The 27,586-nt window shown below is 46.5% G+C and overlaps 3 protein-coding genes across 5 annotated transcripts in view; 2 read left to right on the top strand and 1 right to left on the bottom strand.

Annotated features, from left to right (window-relative positions):
• Positions 1-8,658, bottom strand: part of sorbs2a (sorbin and SH3 domain containing 2a) — a 44,144-nt gene extending 35,486 nt beyond the window's left edge. The window contains exons 1-2 of the mRNA XM_062564365.1: positions 6,816-8,658; positions 2,324-2,467 (exon numbers count right to left, since the gene is read on the bottom strand). The gene's annotated coding sequence lies outside the window, so the exon portion shown is untranslated. The remainder of the gene's footprint in view (positions 1-2,323; positions 2,468-6,815) is intronic.
• Positions 8,659-15,428: 6,770 nt separating this feature from the next.
• Positions 15,429-21,067, top strand: tlr3 (toll-like receptor 3). 3 transcript variants are annotated; one of them, XM_037472336.2, is made up of 6 exons: positions 15,429-16,303; positions 16,831-16,909; positions 17,013-17,480; positions 17,604-17,798; positions 17,936-19,785; positions 19,948-21,067. In XM_037472336.2, the coding sequence occupies exons 3-6, from the start codon at positions 17,025-17,027 to the stop codon at positions 20,177-20,179; spliced, it is 2,733 nt and encodes a 910-aa protein (XP_037328233.2). In that variant the 5' UTR covers positions 15,429-16,303; positions 16,831-16,909; positions 17,013-17,024; the 3' UTR covers positions 20,180-21,067. The 3 variants fall into 3 exon arrangements, with proteins under 3 accessions (XP_037328233.2, XP_037328232.2, XP_037328231.2); XM_037472335.2 differs by having other exon boundaries at positions 16,816-16,909; XM_037472334.2 differs by having other exon boundaries at positions 15,429-16,909.
• Positions 21,068-21,540: 473 nt separating this feature from the next.
• LOC119218150 (cytochrome P450 4V2) lies at positions 21,541-27,305 on the top strand. The gene is made up of 11 exons (XM_037472338.2): positions 21,541-21,890; positions 21,997-22,109; positions 22,622-22,707; positions 23,039-23,229; positions 23,321-23,390; positions 23,497-23,623; positions 23,757-23,930; positions 24,026-24,128; positions 24,480-24,614; positions 25,276-25,455; positions 25,600-27,305. The coding sequence occupies exons 1-11, from the start codon at positions 21,698-21,700 to the stop codon at positions 25,767-25,769; spliced, it is 1,542 nt and encodes a 513-aa protein (XP_037328235.1). The 5' UTR covers positions 21,541-21,697; the 3' UTR covers positions 25,770-27,305.
• Positions 27,306-27,586: the final 281 nt, after the last annotated feature.

The raw sequence follows: 27,586 nt of genomic DNA, 5'->3' as shown, positions 1-27,586 counted from the left end.
GGCATCGCGAGTAAACAACACCTCCAAGGCTGCCACGGTTCTATCTCCTTCCTGTAAGAGATGTGGATGCCACGCGTGGAGCGCGGCAATAAAGACACACTAAACCACTGAGTGTTGCACTGTCTTACGCTCACAGAATAAGAAGCACAAATTAAACATGACGACAATAGAGAACGGCTTTTTAAAATAACACGGGCGGGGTGATCTTTATGACCGCGCCCCCCCTCCTCCTGAGAGCAGGAACATACGTTCGTTCGGTAAATGCCACGACGTTAATATAGGATCCCAAGCACAGTTTTGACAGGTCATAAGATACAGCAGAAAGCTCGCGGGTGAATCTGATCACATGTCTCCTTTTAAAGAGGACTTTTCCAGCACAGGTTCAGGTTTTTGCAGACAGGAATTCTTTAAATTGAACGGCGGTCTATAGATCAATATAAATGTGTCACACTCCACTTTGAAATTAATGTGGCACAAAAACCAAGAGGCCTGTGCTGCGAAGCCTTAATGGAGGGGAGATATTCAGGAACGCACAAAGTATCCTCCTCAGACTTTCCAGGTGCTTTGCAATTCTTTTATAACATTTTGAAAATAGTCACTTGACGTAAGGGGTTAAAGCAGGATGGCTATCAGCTGTGGCTAAGATTACATCCCCCCCCCCCCTCTTCCCCCCCCCCCCCATGCATAGTCTGGATTCCCCAGGCAGGTACCAGCGTTAAGTGTCGAGCACAAAGATAAGAGGAACTTGATTAGCGGGGGCGCTATTTTTACTGCCAATAGGCGGGACCCTTTACCCTCTAAGGTGAACCGGATCGTCTGGAAAATGACGAAAGGCCCAGGGAAACGTCGTCCTTTCACATTTTTCCAGTCCTTCCATTTCGCCAGGCAGGAAGGAACGGCAAACTTCATCATCGCAGCAGGAGGTCTTTCAGAGAGCCGAATATGTTTCGTGTGTGAAGTCACGGGCTATAGAATAACATCTACGCATCAGATTAATTCGAGGACGAGAGACGAGGTCTAAAGGAAGAATCACACGTTCTCACGGGACTGAAATTCAAGAGCCTTTTGTTTTTGTTGTTATTCTGCACGTTTATCCTTCCGAGCATCGGGAAGGATTCAGGAAGAGGGGGCAGTGGAGTTTTTAGCTGCTAACAGAGGATCGATCGTAAGTGCGTCCAGCGCTAAAAACGTCTGTGGTTTATCTGACACATATGAATAAAGAAAATTGTGTTCAAACCTGACTCATTTTGGTCCTTAATCCCATTTCCCGGGTTGTACAAATCCAGCCCGAGCCATCAAGCCATCTCTGTCCCACATAGCGTGGCTATTATTTTACAGGAGTCGAGGTCGGCAAACAAATGATGTCTACAAAGGACTGAAATGAATCATTTCTGGTATTAGTAATGTGACGTTTTTACCGTGGAAAAAACGGGCTGCCCTGTTCCCTTCAGTGCGCGGGGATCACACAAAGTGCCCCGCTGTATGTCAGGTCCCGGTAGAAAGGGACCCAAGCGAGCCCGTCCTACGAACCGAGGCTGGGAACCACCCCTTAGTGTGTACCCAAGGGGTCAAGGTGACATTCCTCAACACCTCTGAGACCGGCTAAATGGAGGGATTGCTGCATGGCTTTTGTTGAGTGGGAAAGAAGAGGCTGTGAAAAAAGTGTGTAACAAGAGATGGGGGTACGTTAGAAAAAGAGAAAATGGGACTGTGGGGCCAAATTATGGAAAAAACCACAGGAAGTTGAGTGTGATTTAAAATAAGTTGATTCGAGTGATTTTCTGCTGCTTTCCTCGTTCTTCTAGCCTAAATGAGTCTTTAATGGTTGACATATTAAATCTTTCAATCCACAAAAGGGTCATTTGCTGATTCTATTTCTGAGGTGGCCGCGGTAGCAACCGTTGTTTTATTTGACACCGTTTCCCCTGCGGACTGTCACAAAAGACAAAACTTCTGCGCTCGGTCTATAATTGTGGGTTTTGGCAGAGCAGATAAATACAACTTCCCTTTTGGGGTTGTTGGGTTGTAAAATCTATTCAGATCTTAAAACCAGTCAGTCCCTTTAAAACATGGATGGATATGAAAAGACAAACGAATGCACAGCAATATATGATCCATATATATATAGGCCATTTAAAAAAAAAATATCAATTCTATTTGATTGGTTAAAAAGAGTAAATAAAACCAATATTTGTCAATCCATATTCTAGATCTTCGATCTGCCACCCTGCAGGTCCCGGAGTATCTTTTGTGACGTTCAACCCGAGAGGCCTGACCTGTGCTGGTGCAACGGCCCATCAAGCGGAGAAAAATCAACTCTTACCGTCATAAAACCAAAAGGCTGGAGACTTGCCAAGAAGAGTCAGGTACAGGTGAGCTGTGAGCCCACGCGCCTTTTCCTCCCTCCTTCTCTTCTTCCCTTCCCGCCGGGTCAAGCTTTATTCCCAGGTCTTACCCCGTTTAATGCCTGGGGAGCACAGAGACAACAGAACGAGGAGAAAGTTAGAGAGCCAAAGAGTGGGAGTGACGGGGAATGAGACTCCCCCGTTTGGGTGAAGCAGTGATCAGATACGGCTATTTTCAGACTCAGGCATGCACGTCTATGGGACTGGAAAGTTACCCCCCCCCACCCCCCACCCCTCCGACCCCCTGTGTAGAAGGGTGGGGGCTAAGTGACAGGGTTGAGCTCCATTTTACCACACACACACCTTTGCATGTATGCATGCATACCCGTGCATTCCATACGCATGTGTGCCCGCACAAATGCACACACACACAAACATAGTGTAAAGAAAATCGCAGTCCCAAATTCTTTGGGGCAAAAAGCATCAGGTATACCATCGTGTTACACTGAGTTAACTGAACCAGGATGGCCGAGGCCTTTAATGTCGTCAGCGTGCGGCGTTGTCCAGTGGACCACTTCACGCCCACAGGAAGAATGACAAGCGTGTCAAATTGTTGTCCTGTGAGGTTTTCTTTCACTTTCTGATGCCCCCGCGTTTGATGGCGACTCGCATGCACTCTCTCTCTCTGTCTTTTAATCACTGGCGGGTCCAATCAGTCGGTCTCATATGGGGCTGTAAATATACGGACTGATTAAGTGGCCACTCACCTGTGTCATTAATAATCGTACTGCTGTGTAATCTATATGGGAATGTATATTTGGAGATGACCACACACACACACACGCAGGCTGAGTATATGCAGAAGGGAGGTCAGCTAGAGGCACCTCGAGACCCCAGACTCCCTGCTATTCCCAGAATGATGATGTAACAACCGCTATTAGCCTGGATACCTAAAACCGAGCAGGCTGCTACTGTGCAACATGCTATTTAGATCACTTCAACCTCTTCCCATCACACCCATACTTGACAATAAACAAGGCACAAAAATCAACAGCTAACAAATGACTGTGTGGTAGAGTGCAGGAAGAGATCAGCAGCCTCTCCAAAAGGAATCCAGTCCTAGCATCAATAGCCAGATTATTTTAATGGGGTTCTAGGCTGTAATTAATACCCTTCATTTTGGGTCAAAGAGGATACTATCCCATATTTAAGTGCAATTTGCACAAGAGTTTCAAACTCATGATAAAGTTCGGCTTGGATAATAAAAGAATAACAAGACCACTTGAGATTGAGAAAATCCATAAAACAGCAGCTTTGGTGAATCCACTCATAGAAGCCACTTGACCTGTTCCTACGTTCTTGGGTGAGTTAAGCTGGGTCAAGTGTCTCAAGCATATAGCATTTAAATGCACAAAAAGGTAAAGCGTTAAACTCACGATCCCGCTCTGTCGAGTGTTGGACACGTGGCCAACCTTTAAATCAAAACGCGGACGGCTTTCGCTGACATGCCTCGCTTCAAACACTATCTGCCGGTGACAAAGCGGTAATGTAACAATCTGTGCTACACGTTCACACGCCGCTCCGGTCACGAGCTGCACCCCGGCAGCCGTCCCCGCCGACCGACCGGGCGGGCGGGCTTCGGCCTTTCCACAGCACGCCGCAGTGATCGGCGGGCCTGCGAACATGGCCGAAAAAGCAGCTGCCCCCCCACCCCCCGCCACCCCCCTAGAAATGTCTGACCACAAGCCAAGGATCACAGAGCTATGGTGAAGAGCTGACAACTGACAGGTGCTAATGATGTAACTTTGGAGACCAATGAAGTATTGAAGGGGCCAAAAGGACCCGGGTTTGATTCACTACAGCACTTGTTTTCTATTTGCCTCGGACATTACGCTTTTAACCCGGGTGACAGAATCTCTGTTAACGGTTTAATTGATGTGGCGTCACGGTTCTGGATCGCATCCCTCATGTATTAAAAGTGAACTGTGACTTTGATAAGCAGCTTCTATCAGGTCTTTTGTGAAAAGGAGTGATTTATGAAAGCAATTAAAACGACATCATACAGCAGCAGCAGCAGCAGCATCAGCTTAGGAACGATCTCATTTGAGTACCAGAGCAAACTATTTTTATAGCGACCGACACGCACTCACACTCAAACGCACTGACCCTTTGACCCGTGAGCAGCTCCGGACTACAGTGGGCCGCGTCGACATGGTCTCGCCAGTACAGTTTCAACACCTAATTCATTATCAGCTTCTGCAAGGTCCCGCCATTCCCAGTTAAGTAAGTGGCAGGTTATAAAAAGCAGGAGAGCTGTGCATGTACACATTTGTAAGTGTCACTTACTTGGAAAACACTTAAACCTGGCAGGACAGAGAAAAAAAGGAAATATACGCAAATAAATGGCTCGACAATCACGACGTGTGCGTCGCAGAGAATGAGTATGAGCTGCTTTTTTCTTGATACAGAAAATAATCCAAATGGTTCAAGGCCTCTGAGGCAAAACAGAGCACTGCATATAAATAATTCATGACTATTGGTTAAGAAAAGCCCACTAAAACTCTCTTTTACCGCCCTGCACAGCAGCACAGATACACACATTACACTCCATTACATTAAATGATTCAAACGGTATTACACTATTGGTTGTAGTCAACTTCTAGAATAATTAAAATAGCACACAGCTTTGCATTTCTGAATTGCTTTGATGGGCTGAATAGTAGAACATCAAATAATTGAGGCGCTGAAGGTGTGTTTGATTACGACAAAGAGAAACCGCAAGAACTATGTTGTGCTATGATCTGAACACTTAAGCTCAGCAGCAATGTGCAGCCGAAGGAAGTCTTCCACGGCTCAGCAGGATGGATTCCTTCGTACCTCTGCGTTGAGTCTCCAATTAGCTTCAAAGCATGTCTCAATCCTTGAGATTTTTGTTGAAGTCAGTCTTTTTAAGCTATTTAAAATATTTTTGAAAGTATGCATTGCTGTCTCTGCCTCTGTCTTTACGCCTCCACATCTGATCTTTGAAAGTGTGTACGTGCAGAACAGCGTCCAGGTGTCCAGTGTTTCGGCATCATCTGCGTCTCCTCCCGTTCGTTCTTACCTATTGCAATCATAACAGCGAGATCTGATTATAGATGGTGATTGAGGACGCTCAGGGAGAAAGCATGTCCTGCGGGGCGGCCCTTATAATCAGCGAGACTAAGAACCCCAGCTATAAAATCACCCTTTGCATGGAGGAAAAAGAGACGCTAATACAGGGCTGCAAAAGAGGTGTGTGTAAGATACAGGGCGAAATGAAGAGAGAAATAAAACTAGTGAGAGGAACCCCCGATTACATTCTGTACCGTCACAAGAAACTGTATCACTGTCTCGGATCCCCTGAGTGCCTGCCTTGATCCCCTTTCCTCCTCACACTTTTTCTCCCTCCTTCCTCTCTCACTTAAACATGCACACACATACACACACACACACACACACACACACAGTCCCTCTCGGTAACTCTAAACTGGCAGGTGCAACTGCGTTGACGCTAACAGAGACATACTTTCTGGCTCATTGGCAATCCATCAAGCCAAACTGCAATGATCCCCCATTCAGTGTGTATATTCAAGCCTCTTTATTGGCGCCGCAGCCCCCTCGTGAGACAGATTGCGGCCAACTGTTGCTTGTCATCATGCTGTGTCGCTTACTCTCACCCTCCCCCCCCCACACCCCCCCCCCCCCCCAGACACGAGCACTTGGTCAAGGAAATACATAGAGATACCGTGCAGTAATGCCAAAACACTAACACTCACACACACACACACACACACACACACATAGAGCAGGTAGGCCACACTGTGTTTTATCCACACCCTCTCAAAAAGAGTGAAAGCAGCAAGCAAACGTTGCTGGGTTTGTTTAGGTATAATTAATAAGCACCTGTAATTCAATACTCTGTCCTCTTTTATTTCAATGGAATTGACGGATATAAGTTATATATATATATATATTTACCACTAGCCCAAGTCCAAGCAAACAATAGAGATTATCCTAAGCATTGAGGATGTAGGTTAAACATGGATACGCCGTGCTTACTGCTGCCCAGCAGCCTGTCTGTTAATGAATAAATCTCTCGCCAGGGCTCACTTTGGGCCACTACTAATGTTAAGCACCATTGATCGGCCAAACCTGACCTCATCTCCCAGTAATGTCCTGGAAACAGCGACCCCCTGGAATGCACTTCAGGGGGGAAACAGACCCACCGCATCCCGGACCGGCTGAATGCGTTTGGCCTCTTCTCGCCACATAACGTTAACAGCTAGCGTTATGTTAAACGTTAACTGTGGCTTGTCACTCACGCACGTTTAAATTTAAAAAAAAAAGAAAAGAAGAATTTAAAACTCTCCCCAGAAAAGCCTCGTTTAGCTCTGGCTGAAAGGATACCAGCGGCTTCACAAGGTCGGACACGTTACAACAAAACGTTACCTCACAGCGACCGCCGCCTCACTCGACCCGACACATCGCCCGGTAACCGGCCTCCTCTCCATGGGTGAAAGACGGGACGTCCTCGACCGTAGGACACAACCCGGCGGGAGCTGCTGCGGCGGCGGCTCGGTGGCGAGCGCAGTGTCCGTGTGATGAAACCGTACACCTGTTCCTTCCGCCCCGCTGTTTTTTTTTATTTTGGTTGCTCCGGTGTCCGGTCGTCCGCTAGTCGTTAAGACAACTCCCTCCGTCCCGGGGAGGGGGGGGGGGGGTGCGGGGGGCTCGTAGAGCAATGCGGTGAAGGAAGAGGCGGCGCGCGGCACAAGTTAGTCACAGCGTGTCTTTCTTTTTTTTCGTTTTTTTTTATCCGTTATCTACAAGCGAACGTCGCACCGAAACCTGCCCGCCGCCGTTTTATTATTTACAACCGATGCCGTAGCGCCGTGTGCAAGATGGCCTCTGTTATTTTCATTCACCAACAGTCCGGGCGCGAGCTTCCCATTGGGCCCGTGTGTAGCCATGGCAACGTCCGCGGTTCAATCCGTGCGCGCGCGCGCGGCGGCTCGCGCTGCTCAGAGGAGAAGCGCCGCTTTGACCTACCCGTCCGCGGTGGAGGCGCAGCGGGGAGTTTTAACGGAGGCCACGTGCTGCGGTGTTTATGGCCACGAACACGACGACAATAGAGTCACGGAGCATTGAGTGATCCACAGACCCGGGGCCGGGAATCCACAGATAGAGCTCTGCGTGTTTCCCCGGCAGCGTGCCGTGTTGTCATCAAACGGTTTCGAGGCAAATGTTGAGCTATTAATAAATGACAAGTCATTTGTGGCCTGACGTTTGAGGTAGGCTTGGGTTATGGGGATGGGGTTACAGAAGGAGCGTATACAGCACTGGAAAAAATAAACATCCAGTTAACCTGCATTGTGGGCCAAACAAAACATTCACTGTTATTATTATAACAATGTTTTTATTTATTATGATAAGTGCCAGCTCACACTGAGTGGAGAGGATCAGTTACACTATGCAGACAAGAGTTAAAAGCTATTATTTTTGTTATTTGATTACCACTGAGGAGAACTCATTCTGGTATCATATCTGCAGTGCTCTGTTGTCACCCTCCTCCATCCATTAAACATGGTGGTGCCTCCTAACAGGAAATGTTTCAGCGTGAACCCTGCGAGCCGTGAGAGCTGACATCACCGCGTGTGGCAGCAACAACGTGTTAAACTCTGAAAGGTGTTGATCTATATCAGCTGCGGTGTGACAACATATTGAATAAACATTTTTACTTTGAGGTCTTTAACGGCAGAAGTTCATTTTTTTTTTAATTTGCCTCCTTCTCCGGTATTAAAATGTATGTGATCTGAGCTGCACTGTGTCTTTATTTTCAGTGGCTTAACTTTGGGGTTTGCCCTTTCTGTTTTTCTCCCGCTCTCTCTCTCTCTCTCTCTCTCTATCTGCTACACATAACAGGCTGTTCAATTATTTACAGAGTGGATCGGAGACCTTTATAGCCAGGTGCTGGTTATTGTAACCGTGGCAGAAAACATTTATTGCATCGTTTCACTTGTTTCAAATGAAATAGAATCAATCATTTGAGCGGTGTGCTTGAAATCTCAGTACCGGAGATGCAGGAGAAAGTGACAGCAGGAGCTATTTTGCTCATGAATTCTTGAAACAGCTGTCGGCTGTCACAGATGTTTGCGCTCATAGTGAGTTCACGTAAATACGCTGTATATTTCTCTTTGTGTCAAATAGAGAACCGTTGAGTTGCATTGACAACAAATAAATAATGTAGGGAACTAATTACAGCCGACGTGTCCTTTTGTTGTCAACAGATGCACAAACGTGTACAAATTTAGATGGATATTGATAGCTGACCTTTCTGAAGTGTCAACGAAACCACATCTGTGAGTGTGTGTTAACGCGCGCATGTGTGCGTTTGCTCTTTTATCACCAGCACTTATCCCTTACTGACCTCAGTGTTGCCATGGAGATGCCTTTTAATAGGGGGGGGGGGGGTGTTATCCACAGACCGACCGGGCAGGGAGGATAATGACGATGCATTGTGTGTACGGTATGCCGTGGTCCGCTGGTGTTACAGGTGCAGAAACACTAAAGCTATAAAACATACTCAACCTGATGATTGTGCTCAATGAAAAGTTGTACATAAGTCAGTTTAAGGGGCCGTGAATGTCTCTACAAAATGTAACAGCAAAGTAAAAGCTTGATATTTCCGCGTTGTTCCAAGCGGTGGATCGAACCACTGAGCGGCCCACGTTATCCCTGGGCCTGTAACTCTGTCAACAATCAGAAGTTAGGGGCGTCTTTACCAATCCTCCTCTGACGTTGGCTTCAAGCACCGCCAGTGAGCAACACTCACCCAGCGGAGTCGAGCGTTGATGTCCATGCGATCTGGAAGCTGTCCATGCATGTGGGGCACAAGCCTCCTGAGGCTGACCCCTCTACCTTGCAATCTCGATCCGTGCCAGACCATCCAAATGCAAATGTCTAATAACGGGTCGCTTGATAGCATTTCCATTTTAGGATGGCAGCATGGATCTCAGAGGGCCTGACATCATTGAGGAAGGGGTCATGCTTTTATGGCTGCCGCTACCCATCATAATCCATATCACGTCTGCAATTATCTATATCCAATACTACCAGCTCATGGCCCCTCTTAGAATAGCCCACAGTAAAGGAGAGCAGGCCGGCGCATGGATCTTGTGAGAAGAATAGCTCTTTTATCTGAGCTGCGGCACTGGCTCACATCTTTCCACGGATACTTTCCAAAGAGATCCACATTTGGAACTGCTGATACCGAGGCTCGCTCGTCTGGCCAACGTTAAAGTGGCCCCCGGTGGTGCTGAATGAAGGGGTTGGCATATGAGCGCACAAGGACATTGTCTGGCCATGACTTAATACCACTTTCCCTTATGTTCCAGTCTGGCTTTAATGTCTGAGTGCTGACCAGGTGAAACAGCCAGAGCGAGCCCCTTGAGAGAACAAGGCTGCTGATCGTCTCGCTATTTTCTGAAGTGCAAGTCGGCCTCTTGACGTCTTTTAATGTTTGCGGGCTTATATTCTATTCTATTTTTTACATTTTCCTAATAGACACATTTTCAACGAATGAATTGCTTGTAGTCAGACGTCAGCCGTGATTGAGAATCATTGGCTGGCACAAGTTTAACAGGGTCAATCCGTGCCTCTCCATCATGGAGTGAAGGGGATGCAATTATGCCACCGACCATCATTCAAAACACCAGAAAGAACCCTCTGCACTTCCATCCATCCAAAGAGCGACCCTGCCCCTCGGCCTTCCTTCTGCACACCGTCAATCAAAGAGAGTCAACATTCTCCGGTGAAAATGCCGGCGACACACACGGACCTTTCCTCTTGGACCTAAAAAAAAAAAAGCTGGCTCCGCGTTGCCATGAAGGATGTTGTGGAGAGGCGGACGTAACGGGACGGAGCAGAACGGAGGACGACAGAATGACGAATGACACGGCGAAGGACTCGGGTGAGATGCAGGATGAGAACCGTACTGGAGTCTGAATTAAAGCTCATACCAGTTGGCGGCATTTATCTTGGTTCACCTCATGGGAAACTTGTGCATATCATGAGAGAAGATAAACCAAAGCTGCATGACAGCAGCATGATATAAAATAGAGGAATATTGAGATGAAATACTGGGCGTGAATCTTACTGGTACGGCTATTTCTATCAAACCTATATGTAAATTACGTTTTTTAACATCGTAGGCTGGGAAAAGAAAAGTGACGGATGACTTGTACAGCAATTAATGCCAAATAATAAATAATATATAACTTTCTGCTAATTTAATACTTTTCCATTACTGGTAATTCACATTCAGCACATCTGGATGGGAGATGCCATGCTGTTTTTCTCTCTTTTCTCTACAGAGCCTGTAGTCGAATCGATTTGACTTGAAATTGTTCGCTGGATAAAAATGATATAATATAATATAAAAAATGTTATAAATTCGGGGACCATTCATGTCAAATGGCCAAACATTTATGACAGATTACCATGAAATTCATGCCCTTTTCCCCTCAGGATGAAATCCAATAACCGTGATGAATAGTAATCACCAAGGCCCCAATGATCCACATGCATGATCCACGAGGGTAACCCTGATGTTAAAGCATCTGATCCTCCTGCTGGAGCTCCTTACCTCATAAAAACCTCTCCGCGCTTCCTTATCGGGGCACGGAGCGAACGCAGAGCGGCTGGCGCTCCTTATGCAACGCGCGCCTTGCTGTTTGACCCCACGTGGGTCTTCCAAAACACAATTACTGATAGAGGCTTTCTCCGAAACACATTTCCAATATTACTCTGCACTTCATCCACCTCTCGAACCGATGCTCCTGAGCCGGGGGGGGGGGGGGGGCTTATCCTGTGTGGCCGCTGAGAGGATTGATAAGATCTGTTATGGCCGACGAAATGTCGCGTAGCTGATATCTGCACCAGGAGGCCCACTGGAAGAGCAGGAGATGAGCAAATATATACCATGACGAGTAGGGCTGCGGAAAAAGGAAAACAATGGAGTCTGAGTAGGTGAAATGAGAGCGAGGTCACAGGCGGAAAGAAGATTTTTTTTAACCTTTTAAACCCTGATTTGATATTCACTAAATTTCAACTAAATGTTTTTGAGGAACAGTTGCCCTTCTCTGCACACACCCTTTTTAAAAAAAGTACTGAGTCATTATTGTGATGTTGCACGTCACACTGACTCAACCGCTGTCTCCATCGCGCTAATAGGCCTGTTTGGTGAACATGATTTAAGTCAATTTTATACTCAAGAAAATAAAATATTTGCTTCATAATTCTGTCCTTGAATGTAAAAGCTGGAAATCCGCCTCATATATATTTTATATTTTCTCGAGTGTGTGATTAAGTAGTGGCTCTATTAATCCTATCAGCCCAGCATTGCCAGAGGGGAGGGACATTCATCAGGAGGGCATTAATCCCCACCAAATATACAACAGTTGTACACAATTGCTTACATGCAAGTGAGTTAATTTGATTTGATCTAAAGAAAAAACATGGATGCCTGATAGTTTAAAAGGGGATAGAACAAATGGACTCGATTAAAAAAAAACACGCTGTACTGTTTTTGTTTGTTTTTGTTTTTTTTACAGGAAGCGCAGCAGAGGAAACTACTGCCAAGACGCCGGCGAGGCAATCACGGCCCTTAAACCGGTGCCAGCAGCTTTAGCACAAACAGGAAATGGGAAAGTTGGAAATGTACATAGAGACAAATTGTTGCATGCAGCGGGGCAAAGCAATCTCGGGCCGGAGAGTTTTTTTAGGGTGAGGAATGTGACCCGCGGATCTCCCTTTTTCCTTCTTTGGTAACAGTGCTGCTGCGCTAAATCGAAAGGGGCCTAAATCGCTAAATCAGTTTTGACCACATGACCCAGAGAAATATTTGTGTGTTTAGCCAAAGGGGGGGGATGAACTTATTAGTGGAAGGAGGAAAAATGGTATTTACTCATGTACCATCTAAACTGCAAAATCAACTCAAATCCTATTAAATATTTTACGGTTTTCATTATCTCCGGTCACATTTTGCTTGTGTCTTTTTATTATTTCGCTGACGCCACCGTGCTCTATCCGACAAGCACATACAAACGACATGGAAAACCGGTAAAACATCCGAAGCCAGGCGAGCTCCTCCAACTACGATGCTCGTATGTTCAAAGGAACCATTCCACCTCAAACATTCCATGAAACCACATGGCTTTTTTTTTTAAACCCGAGGAGGCATCGTGTCCCACCTGACTGGGGTTGTCCTGTGCTGCCAGATTGTTGAAGCCACTGAGGCTTAAGGTGCTGCCACAGAGCTCTCTCTCTCTCTCTCTCTCTCTCTCTCTGCCGCCTTCCGTGCAATCCGGTTGGTGTTAGAAGGGTGTAATCTCGCCCTGAATAGGCCGCTTGTTTCACGGCCCTCAGCCCATGGTTACCACAGTGGCGACTCTTCACACAAAGATGCCCCTGATAAAGGAGGGGTGGTAGGGGGGAGGGGGGGGGGACCATGTATCAAAAGTGCCATATGCAAAAATCAGAGAATCAACAACAGCGTAACAACGTCACTTGAGCGTAGAGTAGGTTTGTACACACCCACCGTCAATATGCACGTCGTGCGGTCCATCTTGGCAAAAAGGTTTAGTGCCGAAACAGTTGATTTGTCTAATGTGGTGGTCGGAGCTTCATGGGAAGGTTTCCTTTTCATACTTTGTTTCATATAAATTGGAACGAATACATGTTATTTATTTTAAATTGCTTAAAGAGGAAAATGATTCGTAACGCATCTCCGTGGGCTACACTGATTCATATAATTGAACAACTGCATTGAGTTATAGCCCCAATTAGGATTTTTACTGCGTGTGCCATAGTTCCAGCCGGGTTCGCCGAATTGTCTCTCCTTGCATTTTACGGAGCTGCACTGCAGAGCGTTAACAGCATGGTAGTAGATCCATGCTGCTGATTTCGGTTCAGTATTGATATCCTGTCACCCTCGGTTATAGTGAGAAGAGACCTGAGTCAGCACTTTGTGTGCTCTAAGCCAGGGATGAGAAGCGCGCACCATCAGCTAATGCTCAAAGAAAAAAAAAAACACAACGATCTGTCGATGAATGCACAATAGTAGCAGGTGCATGAGGGAAGACATGCAATTATTTTTGGTGGTGTAGTAAATACTCAACGTGGGTTTCATTGATCACAATCAGGAATTCCTCAGAACGCTACATCTGCTCCCAGTGAAATGACATCATTTTGTGAGCTCTGTGACACACATAGTGGAGTCATCTACGTTGGACTGAAATTAAAAAGCCCACTGGCCCCTCCCTTTCCTCTGAGGTGTAATAACCGCACAGGTTGTGTGTGTCAGCAGCTGACACCAGGTAGCAGAGCTGGGCATCATCCAAACATCATCGGTCAGCAAACCAGGGGGGGTGGAGATATACTGCAGCGTCTTTTGTTCTGCAGAGGGCAGGGGGAACATGCTACCACAACCATGCTGCTCCCTGCACCGCTGGTTTGCATGCACGTTTACCCGTTTCCCCCCAAATCCTCCTCGCACTTGTGATGGAAATGAATCGGGTGCATTTTACACCCCCCCCCCCCCCATTCCTTACTCAAATATCAGTGCACAGTCAAGCTTATTCTAAGGACGCATTCCTGTCATTTGTATCCTTTTTTTCCCCTTTTTTTCAAATACACTTATACAGCAGATGCCCATTACGTCACACAATTACAATGCGCTGCACACCAGCTCACAGGCGCACCAGCACGAGAGAGTTCATTAGTATGTAGTGAGGATTTGAGTTGAGGAGGAACATTACCTTGCAACGTTGTGCACAGGGTGACATAATATCCGTGAACATCCGCCGCGTACGAGCTGGGCAGACTCACCTTTGGTTTCGAGGCATTCCAACGCTCCAGAGATTCAGTCTGCAAATGAGCGAGAGGAGATTTAGCCGAGCCGGTGAGATGAAGAATGCGGCGCACGCACGCACGCACGCACACACACACACACACACACACTCACATGGATGCAGCCGCCTCCCCCAGCTATCCCTCTTGCATGAGTGCATTCAATCAAACGTAGCCTGTAACACTTTACCTTGAATCCCTCACTGCGGTGCCAAGTTGTGTTTCTCCCCGAGAGGATCTGACGCGCTTTCTCATTTCTGTCAGCTTTTAAATGCCTCCCTCACTTGAATCCCACGTTTCCTTCATCACCCTATTGCCCTACCAACTTGACCACCTGCCACGGTGCTCGCCTCTCATCTCACTCGTCAGGCCTTCAGCCGTCCGGCCGTTGGCACAAAGCGCATTTGGACTGCATGAGGCTTAATACCGGGCTGAACCAATCAGGTGGCCCGAGGTCTATCACAGGACAAGAGGAAAAGAGAGGAGATACAAGAGTATATAAAGATATGTCTGTTCACCCACAGTCTAATTTCTTGCGTCTTTATGCAACGCTGTGACGTGGTACGGTGTGAACAATAGATGTTACACTTTTCAAATCAAAGTTCATCACAGCTACGGGTGAAAGAGTCGAGTGGTCTGGGCGGCACTTTGACACGCTGTGGCTCAGAGCGGCTTTGGATTAGTGGCACTCCGGGGACTGATGGGACGTGGGCTCTGTGGCGCGACAGCTGATGTCGAGCTAATTAACGCGCTGCTTGGTGTGACGTGCTCAGTGAATACGCTTTTACAGAGGATACGAAAGCAATTGTGGAGAAGAAAAAAAAAAAAGCAAGCATTTCTGTTTGAAGTGAAGTTCCCCCGAGGATGAATGACACATCACTCACCAATCAATTACAACAAGTAAATTGCTTTTGCTTTCGAGAATGGAGTTTGTTGATCAACTGTGGTCCCAGTTTGCAATTCATTTGGCATGAGCAGAAGGTCATTGCAGCTTTGAGATTGCTGCTGACCTTCACAAATGGGTTTGGCCATTGGTTATCTTCAGATTTATTGGTGTTTGGACCATCTCAGTAATGCACCACTTACTGCCTAAAGCTGAAATATTCTGCTAAGTTTTGTTCCATTTACTGTGCGATGTATTTCTTCTGGGAAATATGTATTACATGCATATTGGCTTTGAATAATCATCCGGTCTTTAACAGTTGACTCTGGCCAATAGTGCTCTGCTCATATTAGGGAGAAGTTAGAAAGCCCCAAAAAGTGACATAAGAAACCAAATTCTGCCACTTAGCCAATTCTGCAACAAAGATGAAATAGCAGCAACATATCAGATCACATGCTATCATATTATGTATACTATGAGAATATTTCTGTTATATATTTTTGTTTCAACAAATGAAATCTTTTACTAACAGGATGTCACGTAGTCGTTTACTGCCCTCTACTGGCAGCTCTAACGTTGCTTTTTTCAACATCAGCCACCTCTGTGGAGGGGGATCTGATGTGATACTTATTTAACTTTCAATAAAATAGTAAAGGAACAAACAAACGTTTGTGATGCACGCAAAGAAAACACACACAATCGATAAGATTGACCACAATTAACTAAACCGGATGCAAACTATTTTGTTTTGAAAATTACATGAAAAAAACTTGTTCATAAATGTGTAGAGACAAACAGACAAGCTGTGAGGAATGAACCAAAGATGTATGACTGAGTCTTGACATCAATTCCCGTGTCCCACCTGTGTACACTGCTGTGTTCATTCAGCAGTGGTGTGTGTCCCTGGAGCTGGGACCGCGTGGATCTCTGTCCCACTGCGCAGAAAACACCAGATCGACGAAGATTTATTTTTATTTTTTATTTAATGTCCACAAGCCATATATTAGGAGACTGTGACGTGGATCACCGGTCTTCTCGAGAGGGGGACACGTGACGCAGCGCGGAGCCAGAAGTCCCAAAGACGAGAAGTCGGTTTACAGAATAAATAAAGTATAAAATGGCACTTTTGTCTACTTTAATGACGGGGGTGAGTCGCTTCGGCGGATCATATGTTAATTCCAAAGATATCGCAGGCTTTAATAACTTTATTTAGCACGACACGCAGATTGCGTGTCTACTCTTATGTTTACGGTATGTTTCCAGTTCGTCGAGTCGTCACCACAAAATGCACATTTTCACCTCACAATGAGAAATATTTTGAAAATAGATGTTTTTTTTTATTCGTCGTACAACACATTTAAGAGATTTGTCATTTTATAGGCAACTGGAAACAACTTGCTCTTATTCAACACACGTGCGTACATTACGGTACAGAACCAGTGTTTACATGAGGCCGTACCACAGCGGATGTTTGGAGCAATATTCAGCCAATATTGCATCTGAGGATGTTTAATCATCTCAAATATGCGGAATCTCCTGCTGTTTGAAGGAACCGAGTACAATTTTCCCTCAACTGAAACAGTTAAATTATAATAAGTCTAGCCTTTGTGGAAGTGAAACCGGAGTTTCCAGTTCCTTATTTCCGCATCTGCATGTAAGCTGCTGTGCTCCTAGGCACAAGAGACCGTGGTGCTGGACGGGAGAGACTTCTGCTTCAAGTCTATGAAGTGTGATTTGTTAAACGCTACCTCTGGTAAGACACAATAATTACATTAATGCTCTTCTTGTTGTGTCGGAAATGCAAACCATTTATGTACAAAGGCTTTTGCAGATTTGAATCTTTCTCTTGTCTCAAGGTTTTTGAAACAATGCATGTCCCATGCTCCCTCCTCGCCCTTGCGGTGATCATAACTTGCGATTTGATGACGGAAAAGCACCATTGCCTGGCCTCCCAGAAGAAGACCTCATGCAACGTGCAAGGAGGCAGAGCTGACTGCAGCCACCTCAGCCTCACTGCGGTCCCTCCTGACCTTCCCAAAAGCATCACCAGCCTGGATGTGTCTCACAACAGACTGAAGACGATTCCCCCCGCGTCACTCACCCCGTACCCGGGCCTCCGCCACCTCAGCGTCGGCTACAACAGCATCGCCAGGCTGGACCGGGGTCTGTGCCAGACGCTGCCTCTGCTGCAGACACTGAACATGGAGCACAATGTGCTGCACGTGTTTGAGGAGGAGGACCTGAGCCACTGCACCAATTTAACACGATTGGTAATGGCTAGCAATAAGCTGAAGCTTCAAGGGGAGCCCTTCTCTGCACTACAGGTATTGACACGCCGATGAGCGGGATCAGTAATAGCTGGATAATTGCTATGGCTCATTTTCCTCACAGTGGTTTGATTATCTTGCATTCAATTCAATGTCACCTCGTTTTGTCGTCACTCACAGAGCCTCAGAGTTCTTGATGTGTCCAAAAACAAACTGCAGTCGGCGAGGCTCGGCTCACGGCCTCAGCTGCCCAGCCTTGTGAGCCTCGACCTGGCATTCAATGACTTCACCACCCTGAAGAAAGACGACTTCTCGTTTCTTAGTCATTCGCCCTTTCTGCAGGTCCTCAACATGTCATCCGTGCCACTGAAAACGGTATGAAAACTTACCTAGAAATGGGAAATTAAATGTTTTTTTTCGGAATTGGAACCAATTGGCTTTCAGATGTTGGTTTTGTTTCCCCTTTTTGTTTTTTTAAATCTTACCACAGGACCTCTGTGTTTTTGTTGCAGTTGGAGGCTGGTTGCTTTAAGCCCATTTCAGGCCTCCGTACCTTAATCATGGACGGAAGTAAAATGGGCACGCGTGTTATTTCTAAACTGTGTTCGGAGTTGTCGGAGACGGCCATCGATGCCTTGTCTCTTCAGAAGACCGAGCTGGTCACACTCACCGAGGCGGCCTTTACAGGGCTACAGAAGACAAACATAACCTTTCTGGATCTGTCCCGTAACCGGATGGGCAAAATTGAAGGCGGCGCATTCAGTTGGCTGTCCAGACTTCAGACTCTGATCTTGACGGACAACAATATCAAACACCTGACCAACAAGACATTTCGGGGGCTCAACAGTTTGAAAACACTCCAATTGACAAAAGCCATGGTGAAAAGTCGCCCCGTCCCGATCATCGAGGATTTCTCCTTCCAACCACTGAGCACCCTTGAGATTTTGATACTGCACGGAACTGCCGTCCATGAAATTACAGAGCACACATTTGCAGGCTTGACGAGTCTTCGGGAACTGGATTTGAGCCGGATGAGTTGTACCTCGCTCAGAATCATCACCAACAAGACGTGGGTCCCACTCGCCGGATCGCCTCTCACAAAGCTGAATCTGACATGGACGGCGATCGCGAAGATTGAGCCTCGAGGCTTCTCCGGTTTGAGAAACCTCACCACTCTCGTTCTGGATTTCAACTTCATCAGTCAAACTCTCACCGGCACAGAGTTTGAAGGCTTGGACCAGGTTGAAGAGATTCGCATGTCAGTCAACCACCAGACGGTCAATCTTAACTCCCAATCTTTTGTGAACGTGCCCAATCTGAGGATCCTGACTTTGGCGAAAAGTCTCACAGCCGAAGCAGTGAACATGGACCCCTCTCCATTCAGTCCGCTGGCCAAACTCACGGTCCTGGATCTCAGCAACAACAACATCGCGAACATCCGCCTGAATATGCTGGAGGGGCTCGTGAACCTCAAAGTGCTGAAGCTCCAACATAATAACTTGGCCCGCGTGTGGAAGAGCGGAAACCTCGGCGGCCCGGTGCTGTTTCTCAAAAGCACACCGAATCTGACGACCTTGCAAATGGACAGTAACGGGCTGGATGAGATCCCAGCGGAGGCTCTCAGCGGGTTGGGTAACCTGCGTGAAATCAGCCTGGCCAGCAACCTCCTTAACTATCTGAAGGACTCAGTTTTTGACCATCTGAGCTCACTGCGGGTTTTAAATCTACAAAAAAACCTGCTCACAGCGGTAAGGCCGCAGGTGTTCCGAGCTCCTTTGCGCAACCTTAGCCTGCTTCTCATGGACAGAAATCCCTTTGACTGCACGTGTGAGAGCATGCAGTGGTTCGTGAAGTGGTTGAACGACACAAATGGGACGAGAGTGCCCCTTCTCAGGGACCAGTATTTGTGCAATACCCCGCTGGAATACTTCAACCGCTCTGTCATGGACTTTGACACCCTCTCCTGCAAAGATACGACCCCATTTCAGGCTCTTTACATAGTGAGCAGCACTGCCGTCACCATGCTGATGGTATCGGCGCTCCTGGTGCGGTTCCAGGGCTGGAGGATCCAGTTTTACTGGAACATATTGATCGGTCGCGCATTAGGATTCAGCGACGCCGAGGTTGAGGAGGGCAGGGAATTTGAGTACGATGCTTACGTCATCCACGCGGAGAAAGACGGCAGCTGGGTGGAGAGGAGGATAGTCCCCTTAGAGAATGACACCTGCAGATTTTGTTTGGAGGATAGAGATTCGGTCCCCGGCATGTCAAAGCTCGAATCCATCGTGGACAACATGAGGAAGTCCAGAAAGATCTTGTTCGTTGTCACTGAGACTCTTCTCAGAGATCCATGGTGTCGGAGGTAAATCTAACTTTGCTTGATTCATGACGTATTCTACATGAAGTTAAGCATAATTCAAATGTAGTCATTAAGGGTTGCATGTTGACTTCTCACAGTTGTCTCTCTGCTCTGCTCTGCTCTGCTCTGCTCTGCTTTGCTTCCCTGGTCTCTGTCCTTCTCCAGATTTAAGGTCCATCATGCACTTCACCAGGTCATTGAATCCAGCAGGGACTCTGTGGTGCTGGTCTTTCTGCAGGACGTCCACGACTACAAGTTGTCTCGCTCCCTCTTCCTCCGTAGGGGCATGCTGCGTTCATGCTGCGTCCTGGACTGGCCCGTCCATAAGGACAGGGTGCCAGCCTTTCACCAGAAGCTCCTCATAGCGCTGGGCATGACAAATCGATTGCAGGAGTGATTGTGTTTCATTGGTAGGAATTAGAAATGAATTATGAGTAATAATATTTACCCATGTCAGTTTAATTAATTGCAACCGCTTGCAGATTGTTTTGCCCTTTGTTTGAATATTCCACTAGATGTTCCGTCGGCCTTATTGCATATAAACTGCACCTTAGTGTCAACAAGAATGTATTTAAGTGCTAATGAAGGAAAGGTGGTGCTTGCCTGCAGACACAGCACCTTTACTTGGCTTTCTGTGTTTGTTTTTCTATACTTATTGTTATACTGTTCAAGTATTGTAAGTTAAAAAAATCATCATGTTCTTCAAACAATTCTCAGTTGAACAGTTACATTTTGACAATTCTTAGTCAGCAATTTACAATATACACTTCCTAACAAATCTAAAATAAAAACTTTCAATCTCATCGAATATCCGTGGTGCGTTGAAGGGCACACACACACACAGCTCAGAATGGATTTAGGTTCAGATTCAGGTTTTATTCAGTAAACTGCTGAAAGCAGAGCATAAAGGCCAAAATGCTTTTTTGAAGTCTTTTCCACAATATCAGAAAGACATCAATAGGGAGGAATGTTAAAATACACCAAGTGAAAGTCTACTTGAGAGAATGTGAACTCTCGCCAGGTAACCAAATGTCTGAACTCATACAAATAAACCATTTATGACCTTAAGGTCTGTTGACATAGTGCCACAGAGATAATCATTTTATGGGGCCCTTTAAAGGCACCACAAACTACATGGCAACAAACAATACATATGATAACGTACAGAATAAAATCTTAAGGGTGAGTTAATTTAATAAACAGTCGCAACTTTTGCCAACAAATGTTTTAAGTATTAAGTAGGACGTAATCATTTTGCAATAAAAAATAACACACACACACACACACACACACACACACACACACACACACACACACACGCCAGCAGCGGGTGTAGCTGCTTTGTAATAACTTGATAATGTATTAACAAATAAACTAATAGTGATAAAAAATAAAACGTATCCATAATATGGTCTAAATGTTCATTTAAATCAATCCCAAATGACCGAAGGTAAAGGGTAAAGAACATCTCCTTGGTTACGTACGTACGTGTTTATTAAACAATACAACATGTTTTAAAGCACATGGATACGCCTGTTATTCATAACCAGTCTAGTCTTGATCAGGGTTACTGAGATATCGTTAATAATTAAATTCTTTATTACATAATCTTTGCCAACATGTACCCTATTAATCTGTTCATTCACCCTTTCGACTCTTACTTTTCCACTTCCGGTCCCCCGCGTTGGGGAAACGCCCATCGATTGTGATTGGACGTTAGCGGCATTGATTAACCAGGTGGATGAACTTTGACCCAGTGAGCTGAAAGGAGGGCTGACTCAGAGGGAAGGTGCGGCTAAGGTTCCTCCTCACGGGTTTGACAGCTCAGTTCTGCCATTTAAAACACACATACATAGATACACCGGGCACACAGGCACACACACACACACACACACATACACACAGCAACACAAACATGGCAGTGACGCTCGGCAGCTACTCCGTGTCTGTGCTCGGGATAAGCCTGTTGATCGCGGCTGTCACCTACCTCACGTACCGGCTGCTCAGCGACTACCTGCACAAATGGTTTGTGATGAAGCCCATCCCGCAGCCGGCGGGGACGTATCCCTTCATCGGGAACGCGCATCAGTTCAAAACCAACGCAGGCGGTAAGACGTCCGTGAACGCGCCGCTGCAGGTTCTGCGCGGAACCGACCCGGTACCATGTGACCCACTGACCACGTAAAGATTACCTATCGCTTCTTCTTCTTCCAGATTTCTTTCGGCAGATTGAGGATTTAACAATTGAGTTCAGTGGCGAGCCACTGTTTAAACTCTGGATCGGACCGGTGCCGTTTCTCATTCTGTTCCACGCGGAAACCGTTGAGGTACAGTGAGTGACAGGTGCACATTTACAACTCTCTCTCACACACACACCCCCACCCCCAGCAGCGGGTGTAGCTGCTTTGTTCCTGGGTAATCCCAGGAACTGAATGGGAGTGAAACGTGTTTTCTTACCGCTGTCTGGGGGTGGGGGGGGGGGGACGTGAAGTGATCGCACAAGTATTTGCACGGATGCAACTAGAACATTGACCGGTGAAGCAAGAAGTAGATTCAGAACAACGACCCGAGCTCACTCCGTACACATGGCCTGCCCAGGACAGTCGTTGCACTTTTACACACTGGGCAACAGAGCAGGGAAAGCAGAAGTTTTTTTTTTTTCCCCATCTGAATAGAGGCACACGAGAAATGTACACATGCATGCTTACATACAAAAAGGGGCAAACATGTGTCACTTTGTGGTCCTTTCCATTTTAACCTGCTTCATTGGCCAAGTGCTGCTGTTCACAATTCAAATGATTGAATACCAGCTTTGCTTTTCATGCTCTTTTATTTGCAGGCAATTCTGACCAACACTGTCCACATGGAGAAATCCTATTCATACACCTTCCTCCACCCGTGGCTTGGAAAGGGCCTTCTTACAAGGTTTGTGGAGCTCATCTGGTTATCTGAACGCAAAAAGTTTGTCAGTGACGAGCAGAAAAGAGCAAATCATGCTCAAAAACGTGGCGCGGTGTAGTACTGAAATTAACAGCAACACAAAAATGAAATAAATGAAAATAATAACCCCTATAAATATGTGTCCTTTACACTGAGTATAAGCCCCTTCCTGAGTTTGTTCACATTTACCAAGAAGCACTACAACAGCATTATAAACATAAGAACTTTGGATGTACACTTGCAGCCAGAAGAGGGTGCCATAGGATTATATACATATATGTGTAAAAAGTTCAAATTATTATTTTTTTTTGCTCAGCACCGGGAACAAGTGGCGCCAGCGACGAAAGATGCTGACCCCCACCTTCCACTTCTCCATCCTGACGGACTTCCTGGACGTGATGAACGAGCAGGCGGCCGTCCTGGTGGAGAAGCTGGAGAAGCAGGCGGGGAAGGGCGAATTCGACAGCTTCAGCCACATAACCCTGTGCGCGCTGGACATCATCTGTGGTCAGTGAGGACGAAAAAAAACAAAAACAAAACTTTAGAATTGCCCCCCCCCCCCCCTCCCTCCCCTCTCAACTGACAATCTCTCTTTTAGAAACCGCAATGGGAAAGAAGATTCACGCCCAGAGCCACTCGGACTCGGAGTACGTCAAGAGCGTGTACAAGTGAGTCGTTTGGATGTTAAATCTCCACCACACGAAGAGATGACAACACGGGAACATTAACAGGATTGATCGCTGCATGCCCCCCCTCCTCCCCCCCCCCCCCTAGAATGAGCGACATCGTGAGCCGCAGGCAGAGGACGCCGTGGTTTTGGCCCGACTTTGTGTACAACTGCTTCGGCGAGGGGCGGGAGCACGACCGCACGCTGAAGATCCTGCACTCCTTTACACACAAAGCAAGTGAAGGAGTCTTTTTTTTATTTTTTTATTTTTTTTAGTGGCTTAGAAAAATCCGCTCAGGTTCCCCGTCGCCGGATCCACGTTCAAACCCCCCCCCCCTGCGTCTCTCTCTCTATCTCTCTGCCTCAGGTGATACAAGAAAAAGCGGCGAGCGTCTCCGCCGGGGATCCGGACAGCGACTCGGAACAGGGCGCCAAGAAAAGGCCGGCCTTCCTGGACATGCTGCTGAAGACCACGTACGACGACGGCAGCAGGATGAGCCACCGGGACATCCAGGAGGAAGTGGACACCTTCATGTTTAGGGTTGGTGCTGATATCCTAAAATACCGTAAAGTGACAAAAAAAAACACAGGAGTTCACATGTTTTTTACTCGTTTTTTTTTTTGTTCTGTGTTCAGGGACACGACACGACGGCGGCCTCCATGAACTGGGCCGTGCATCTGCTGGGCTCCCACCCCGAGGCGCACAGCAAAGTGCAGCAAGAGCTTCAGGAGGTGTTCGGTAAGGGCAACGCCGATCGGTGTATTCATTTTCATTGATTTGTTGAACTTGTGTTGCTTGGTCGGGCCTCACCGGTGAGCTTTCTGGCCCCCCCCGCTTTAGCGTCTTTGTCTGTGAAATCCTCCCTCTTAATCTATGTAGCGCTCTTTAACAAGGTGCTGTATAGATTAAGATGTAGGACTTTAAGAGCCACTTGAACACTGGAGTCTTATTAATCTCTTATCTTCGGGGGGGGGGGGGGGGGGGGAAGTAGGTGACATGCCAAGAACATAAAAGCTGAATAACAACTGGCTCACGTTGGGTGTTTTGCACGAGCGGGTTTAACTGCGTCTCCCGTTTCCGTCCGCAAAGGCTCCTCCGACCGGCCCGTTACCATGGAGGACCTGAAAAAGCTCAAGTACCTGGAGTGTGTGATCAAGGAGGCGCTGAGGCTGTTTCCCTCTGTGCCTTTCTTTGCCCGCAACATCGGGGAAGACTGCCACATCAGTGAGTTACAGATGAGTGACGACGACGCCGCCGCGATGAAACATTCATTTGCTGAGTGCAAATCCCCAGAGGCAGTGGTATTTCCTTATAAAGAGGCTGTCGGTGTTCTTTTCACTTGAAAAATGGGTTTCTTTGTCACATAGCATCCAGTCTGAGGCTGTCAGAGCCGCCTCTCAGCCAGAGGCCCCATATATATATATATAATATAATATATATATATATATATATATATATGGGGCCTTGTTTTATTTGAATTCAATTACAATTGTACAACAAATTGGAAACTTCACTCTTGCCGCTCCCTGCTTTGTCGTTGTTGCAGATTTATTTGCACTTATATTATTAGCGTTATACTGATCTGATCCGTCTATCCTGACAGACGACCCCCCCCCTACCCCCACCCCCCTCCCACACTTCATTTTACGTGCATACCCGTCTCACTTTGCTTTAAACGACCAAGTGAATCTAAGAATACGGGGGCATGACTAGAGAGGATTCTGTAGGTCACCAGCAGTCAGGCACTGGACCTTTTTGTAACGTGTGAATAAAGTGATTATGAAAAAGGATGATTAAGAAGCCACATTGTGACACCATGTGAATTTCAGCCTTTGAGCAGAGAGGAAACGGCTCTCATCTGTCCGTCACTTTTTTTCTAACGCAGACGGCTTCAAGGTGCCCAAAGGCGCCAACGCCATCATCGTGACCTACGCCGTCCACCGGGACCCGCGCTACTTCCCCGAGCCCGACGCGTTCCGGCCCGAGCGCTTCCTGCCGGAGAATTCGGCGGGGCGGCCTCCGTACGCCTACATCCCCTTCTCCGCCGGGCTCCGCAACTGCATCGGTGAGAAAAGGGGGAGGGAGAGGGGAGGGGGGGAGGGATGAATGCGAGGCCAAGCGGACCCGCCTCCATGCACACTTTACCCAATCGGAGACCCAATCTGAGACTCAATCTGTTCCGCTCTTGTCAACTCTCTCTCCTCCGCAGGTCAAAGGTTTGCGCTCATGGAGGAGAAGGTGGTCCTGGCGGCCATTCTGCGGAACTTTAACATCGAGGCGTGCCAGAAGCGGGAGGAGCTGCGGCCGGTGGGGGAGCTCATCCTGCGGCCGGAGAACGGCATCTGGATCAAACTGGAAAAGAGGAAAAGCCAGACTTAAAATTCGAAATCTGCACCTGCAGCCGCTGCGCTTTACAAAAGCTTTTTGCTAATTTAATCTTCCTATTTAAAAAAAAAAAAAAAAAAACGAAGAAAAAAAAAAGCCCAGCCCTCCAAGTTCAAGTGGGCGTGGGCAGTGCGATGGCCTCTAAATGGCCCCTTATCGGGGAGAGTTGAATGACCGCTGGGTTTGATTTGAAAAATCTTATCATCGTAGTGTCCATAGTCGCAGTAGTCGTAGTGTAAAAGCTGCGACAGAAAAAGATAATTGTAGGTATCGGGATTCTGTGATTTACTAATCTCAGCTCTAAGGTCAACCGCTCTGCACAGCCCAAACAAAGTTCAAAAGTAACTGTGGAAATTATATTTGGCTACAAGCAGCCAAGAATGATGATGAAAAGTATTTGGTTGTTCTAAAACATGTCAACTGATTGAACATTCGCTGATCGGATGCATCATTCATCAACGTCATCCACTTTCTAGGCTTTTTAATAGTCGCAATTTTTAATTTAAACAAGAACGTGCTTGAAATGCCTCCTGAAGTTTTTCAGTTGTACTCATGATGAAGGTGAGATTACACATATTTTTTATGTAATAAAAGCTTTACTCTTTAGTGATGCAAAGCAGCGACTGTTAACTGAACGTTAAATTTCAAATTTTCTTCATGTCGTATTACCTCACACTGCATCTCATGTATGTTCAAGCCTCTCTCTTTTTGTCGTGGACATGAAGGAGGCTTCGTGCAACTGAAGTAATGCAAAGTTAAAGAGACTGAAACGGATTTAATCAAGAGTGTAACTTCAAGGGACCAAACTTGCCTTCAGTACATTTTAACGACCTTTCACGTATATAGCTTCTCCTTCCCTCTGATGATATGAGAATCCATTCAGGTTCATAATTGCAATAAGCCCGAACTCCTTCAGCCACTGAATCCCATTGAGGTCAGAGTGATCCATTCGGACAAAGTGGTAATAATAGCATGACACACTTCCAAATGACCCCCATCTGTAATGTCACCAGATGAGCCAACACCAGAACCAGAGGCCTGAGATGATGCTATTATTTGAAGTATTGAGCACATCTGTAATCAATGGGAGAGCCGGAGCTCCAACTGGAGAAGGAGGAGTGCGTTTGTCTGAGGGATCGTAATCAATGGCTTGTGTTAGAAGAGCTCGGGGTCTGCAGCGTGGTGGATTTCAAGAAAATATGCAGATGGTTTTTGATAAGGCGTCAAATAAATAATGTTTGTGAAAACGACAGTGTGGCTGGAGACAATTGAACATTTTCTCGTGTTATATCAGAGTTTGTTAGTGACTTATCTTCGGCAAATGTTCTCCGGGGAGATACTTTTATTCCTCTAACGTTTGATTTATCTATTTTTTTTTCTTCGCCTGTGTCAAATCTTCTGCTTCAGAATACATTTATTTCATAGCCACCATTGTAGAAAATCAACTGTTGATTTGCTGAAGGACAAACACAACACAAAAGACACGAAAGACGTGAATCCGCCTTTAACGTCAGATGCACAGACCCCCCCCCCCCCCCCCCCAAAAACCGAATGACCCCAAATCATGACGGACTTCCAATTCCACTTTCAGAATGTAATTATCTGTTTTGAAGGGATTATGAAACAGTGTGACTCCGCAGGGAGAAGATACAAACCACACGCTCCAAGGACACTGTGCGGTCTAAGCGAGTAATAGTAGATCATAAAATGTTATTATTAAATTGTTGGGATTTTTGAATTAGGTGTAGTTCAACTTGATGTCCAGAGAGAGGCAGTGGTGTATGCTGTCATGAATGTGTGCAAGGAGAAGG

The sequence above is a fragment of the Pungitius pungitius genome, chromosome 9, assembly GCF_949316345.1.
Source record: "Pungitius pungitius chromosome 9, fPunPun2.1, whole genome shotgun sequence".
Taxonomy (NCBI): domain Eukaryota; kingdom Metazoa; phylum Chordata; class Actinopteri; order Perciformes; family Gasterosteidae; genus Pungitius; species Pungitius pungitius.
This window is presented reverse-complemented; position numbering and strand designations above follow the sequence as displayed.

Bases quoted from the DNA above. Each gene is read 5' to 3' on its own strand.
- tlr3 (XM_037472336.2), top strand. From the start codon at position 17,025: ATGCATGTCCCATGCTCCCTCCTCGCCCTTGCGGTGATCATAACTTGC. The intron at 17,481-17,603 runs GTATTGACACGC...CGTCACTCACAG, and splicing joins AGCCCTTCTCTGCACTACAG to AGCCTCAGAGTTCTTGATGT. The intron at 17,799-17,935 runs GTATGAAAACTT...TTTTTGTTGCAG, and splicing joins CATCCGTGCCACTGAAAACG to TTGGAGGCTGGTTGCTTTAA.
- LOC119218150 (XM_037472338.2), top strand. From the start codon at position 21,698: ATGGCAGTGACGCTCGGCAGCTACTCCGTGTCTGTGCTCGGGATAAGC. The intron at 21,891-21,996 runs GTAAGACGTCCG...TTCTTCTTCCAG, and splicing joins GTTCAAAACCAACGCAGGCG to ATTTCTTTCGGCAGATTGAG. The intron at 23,931-24,025 runs GTTGGTGCTGAT...TTCTGTGTTCAG, and splicing joins TGGACACCTTCATGTTTAGG to GGACACGACACGACGGCGGC.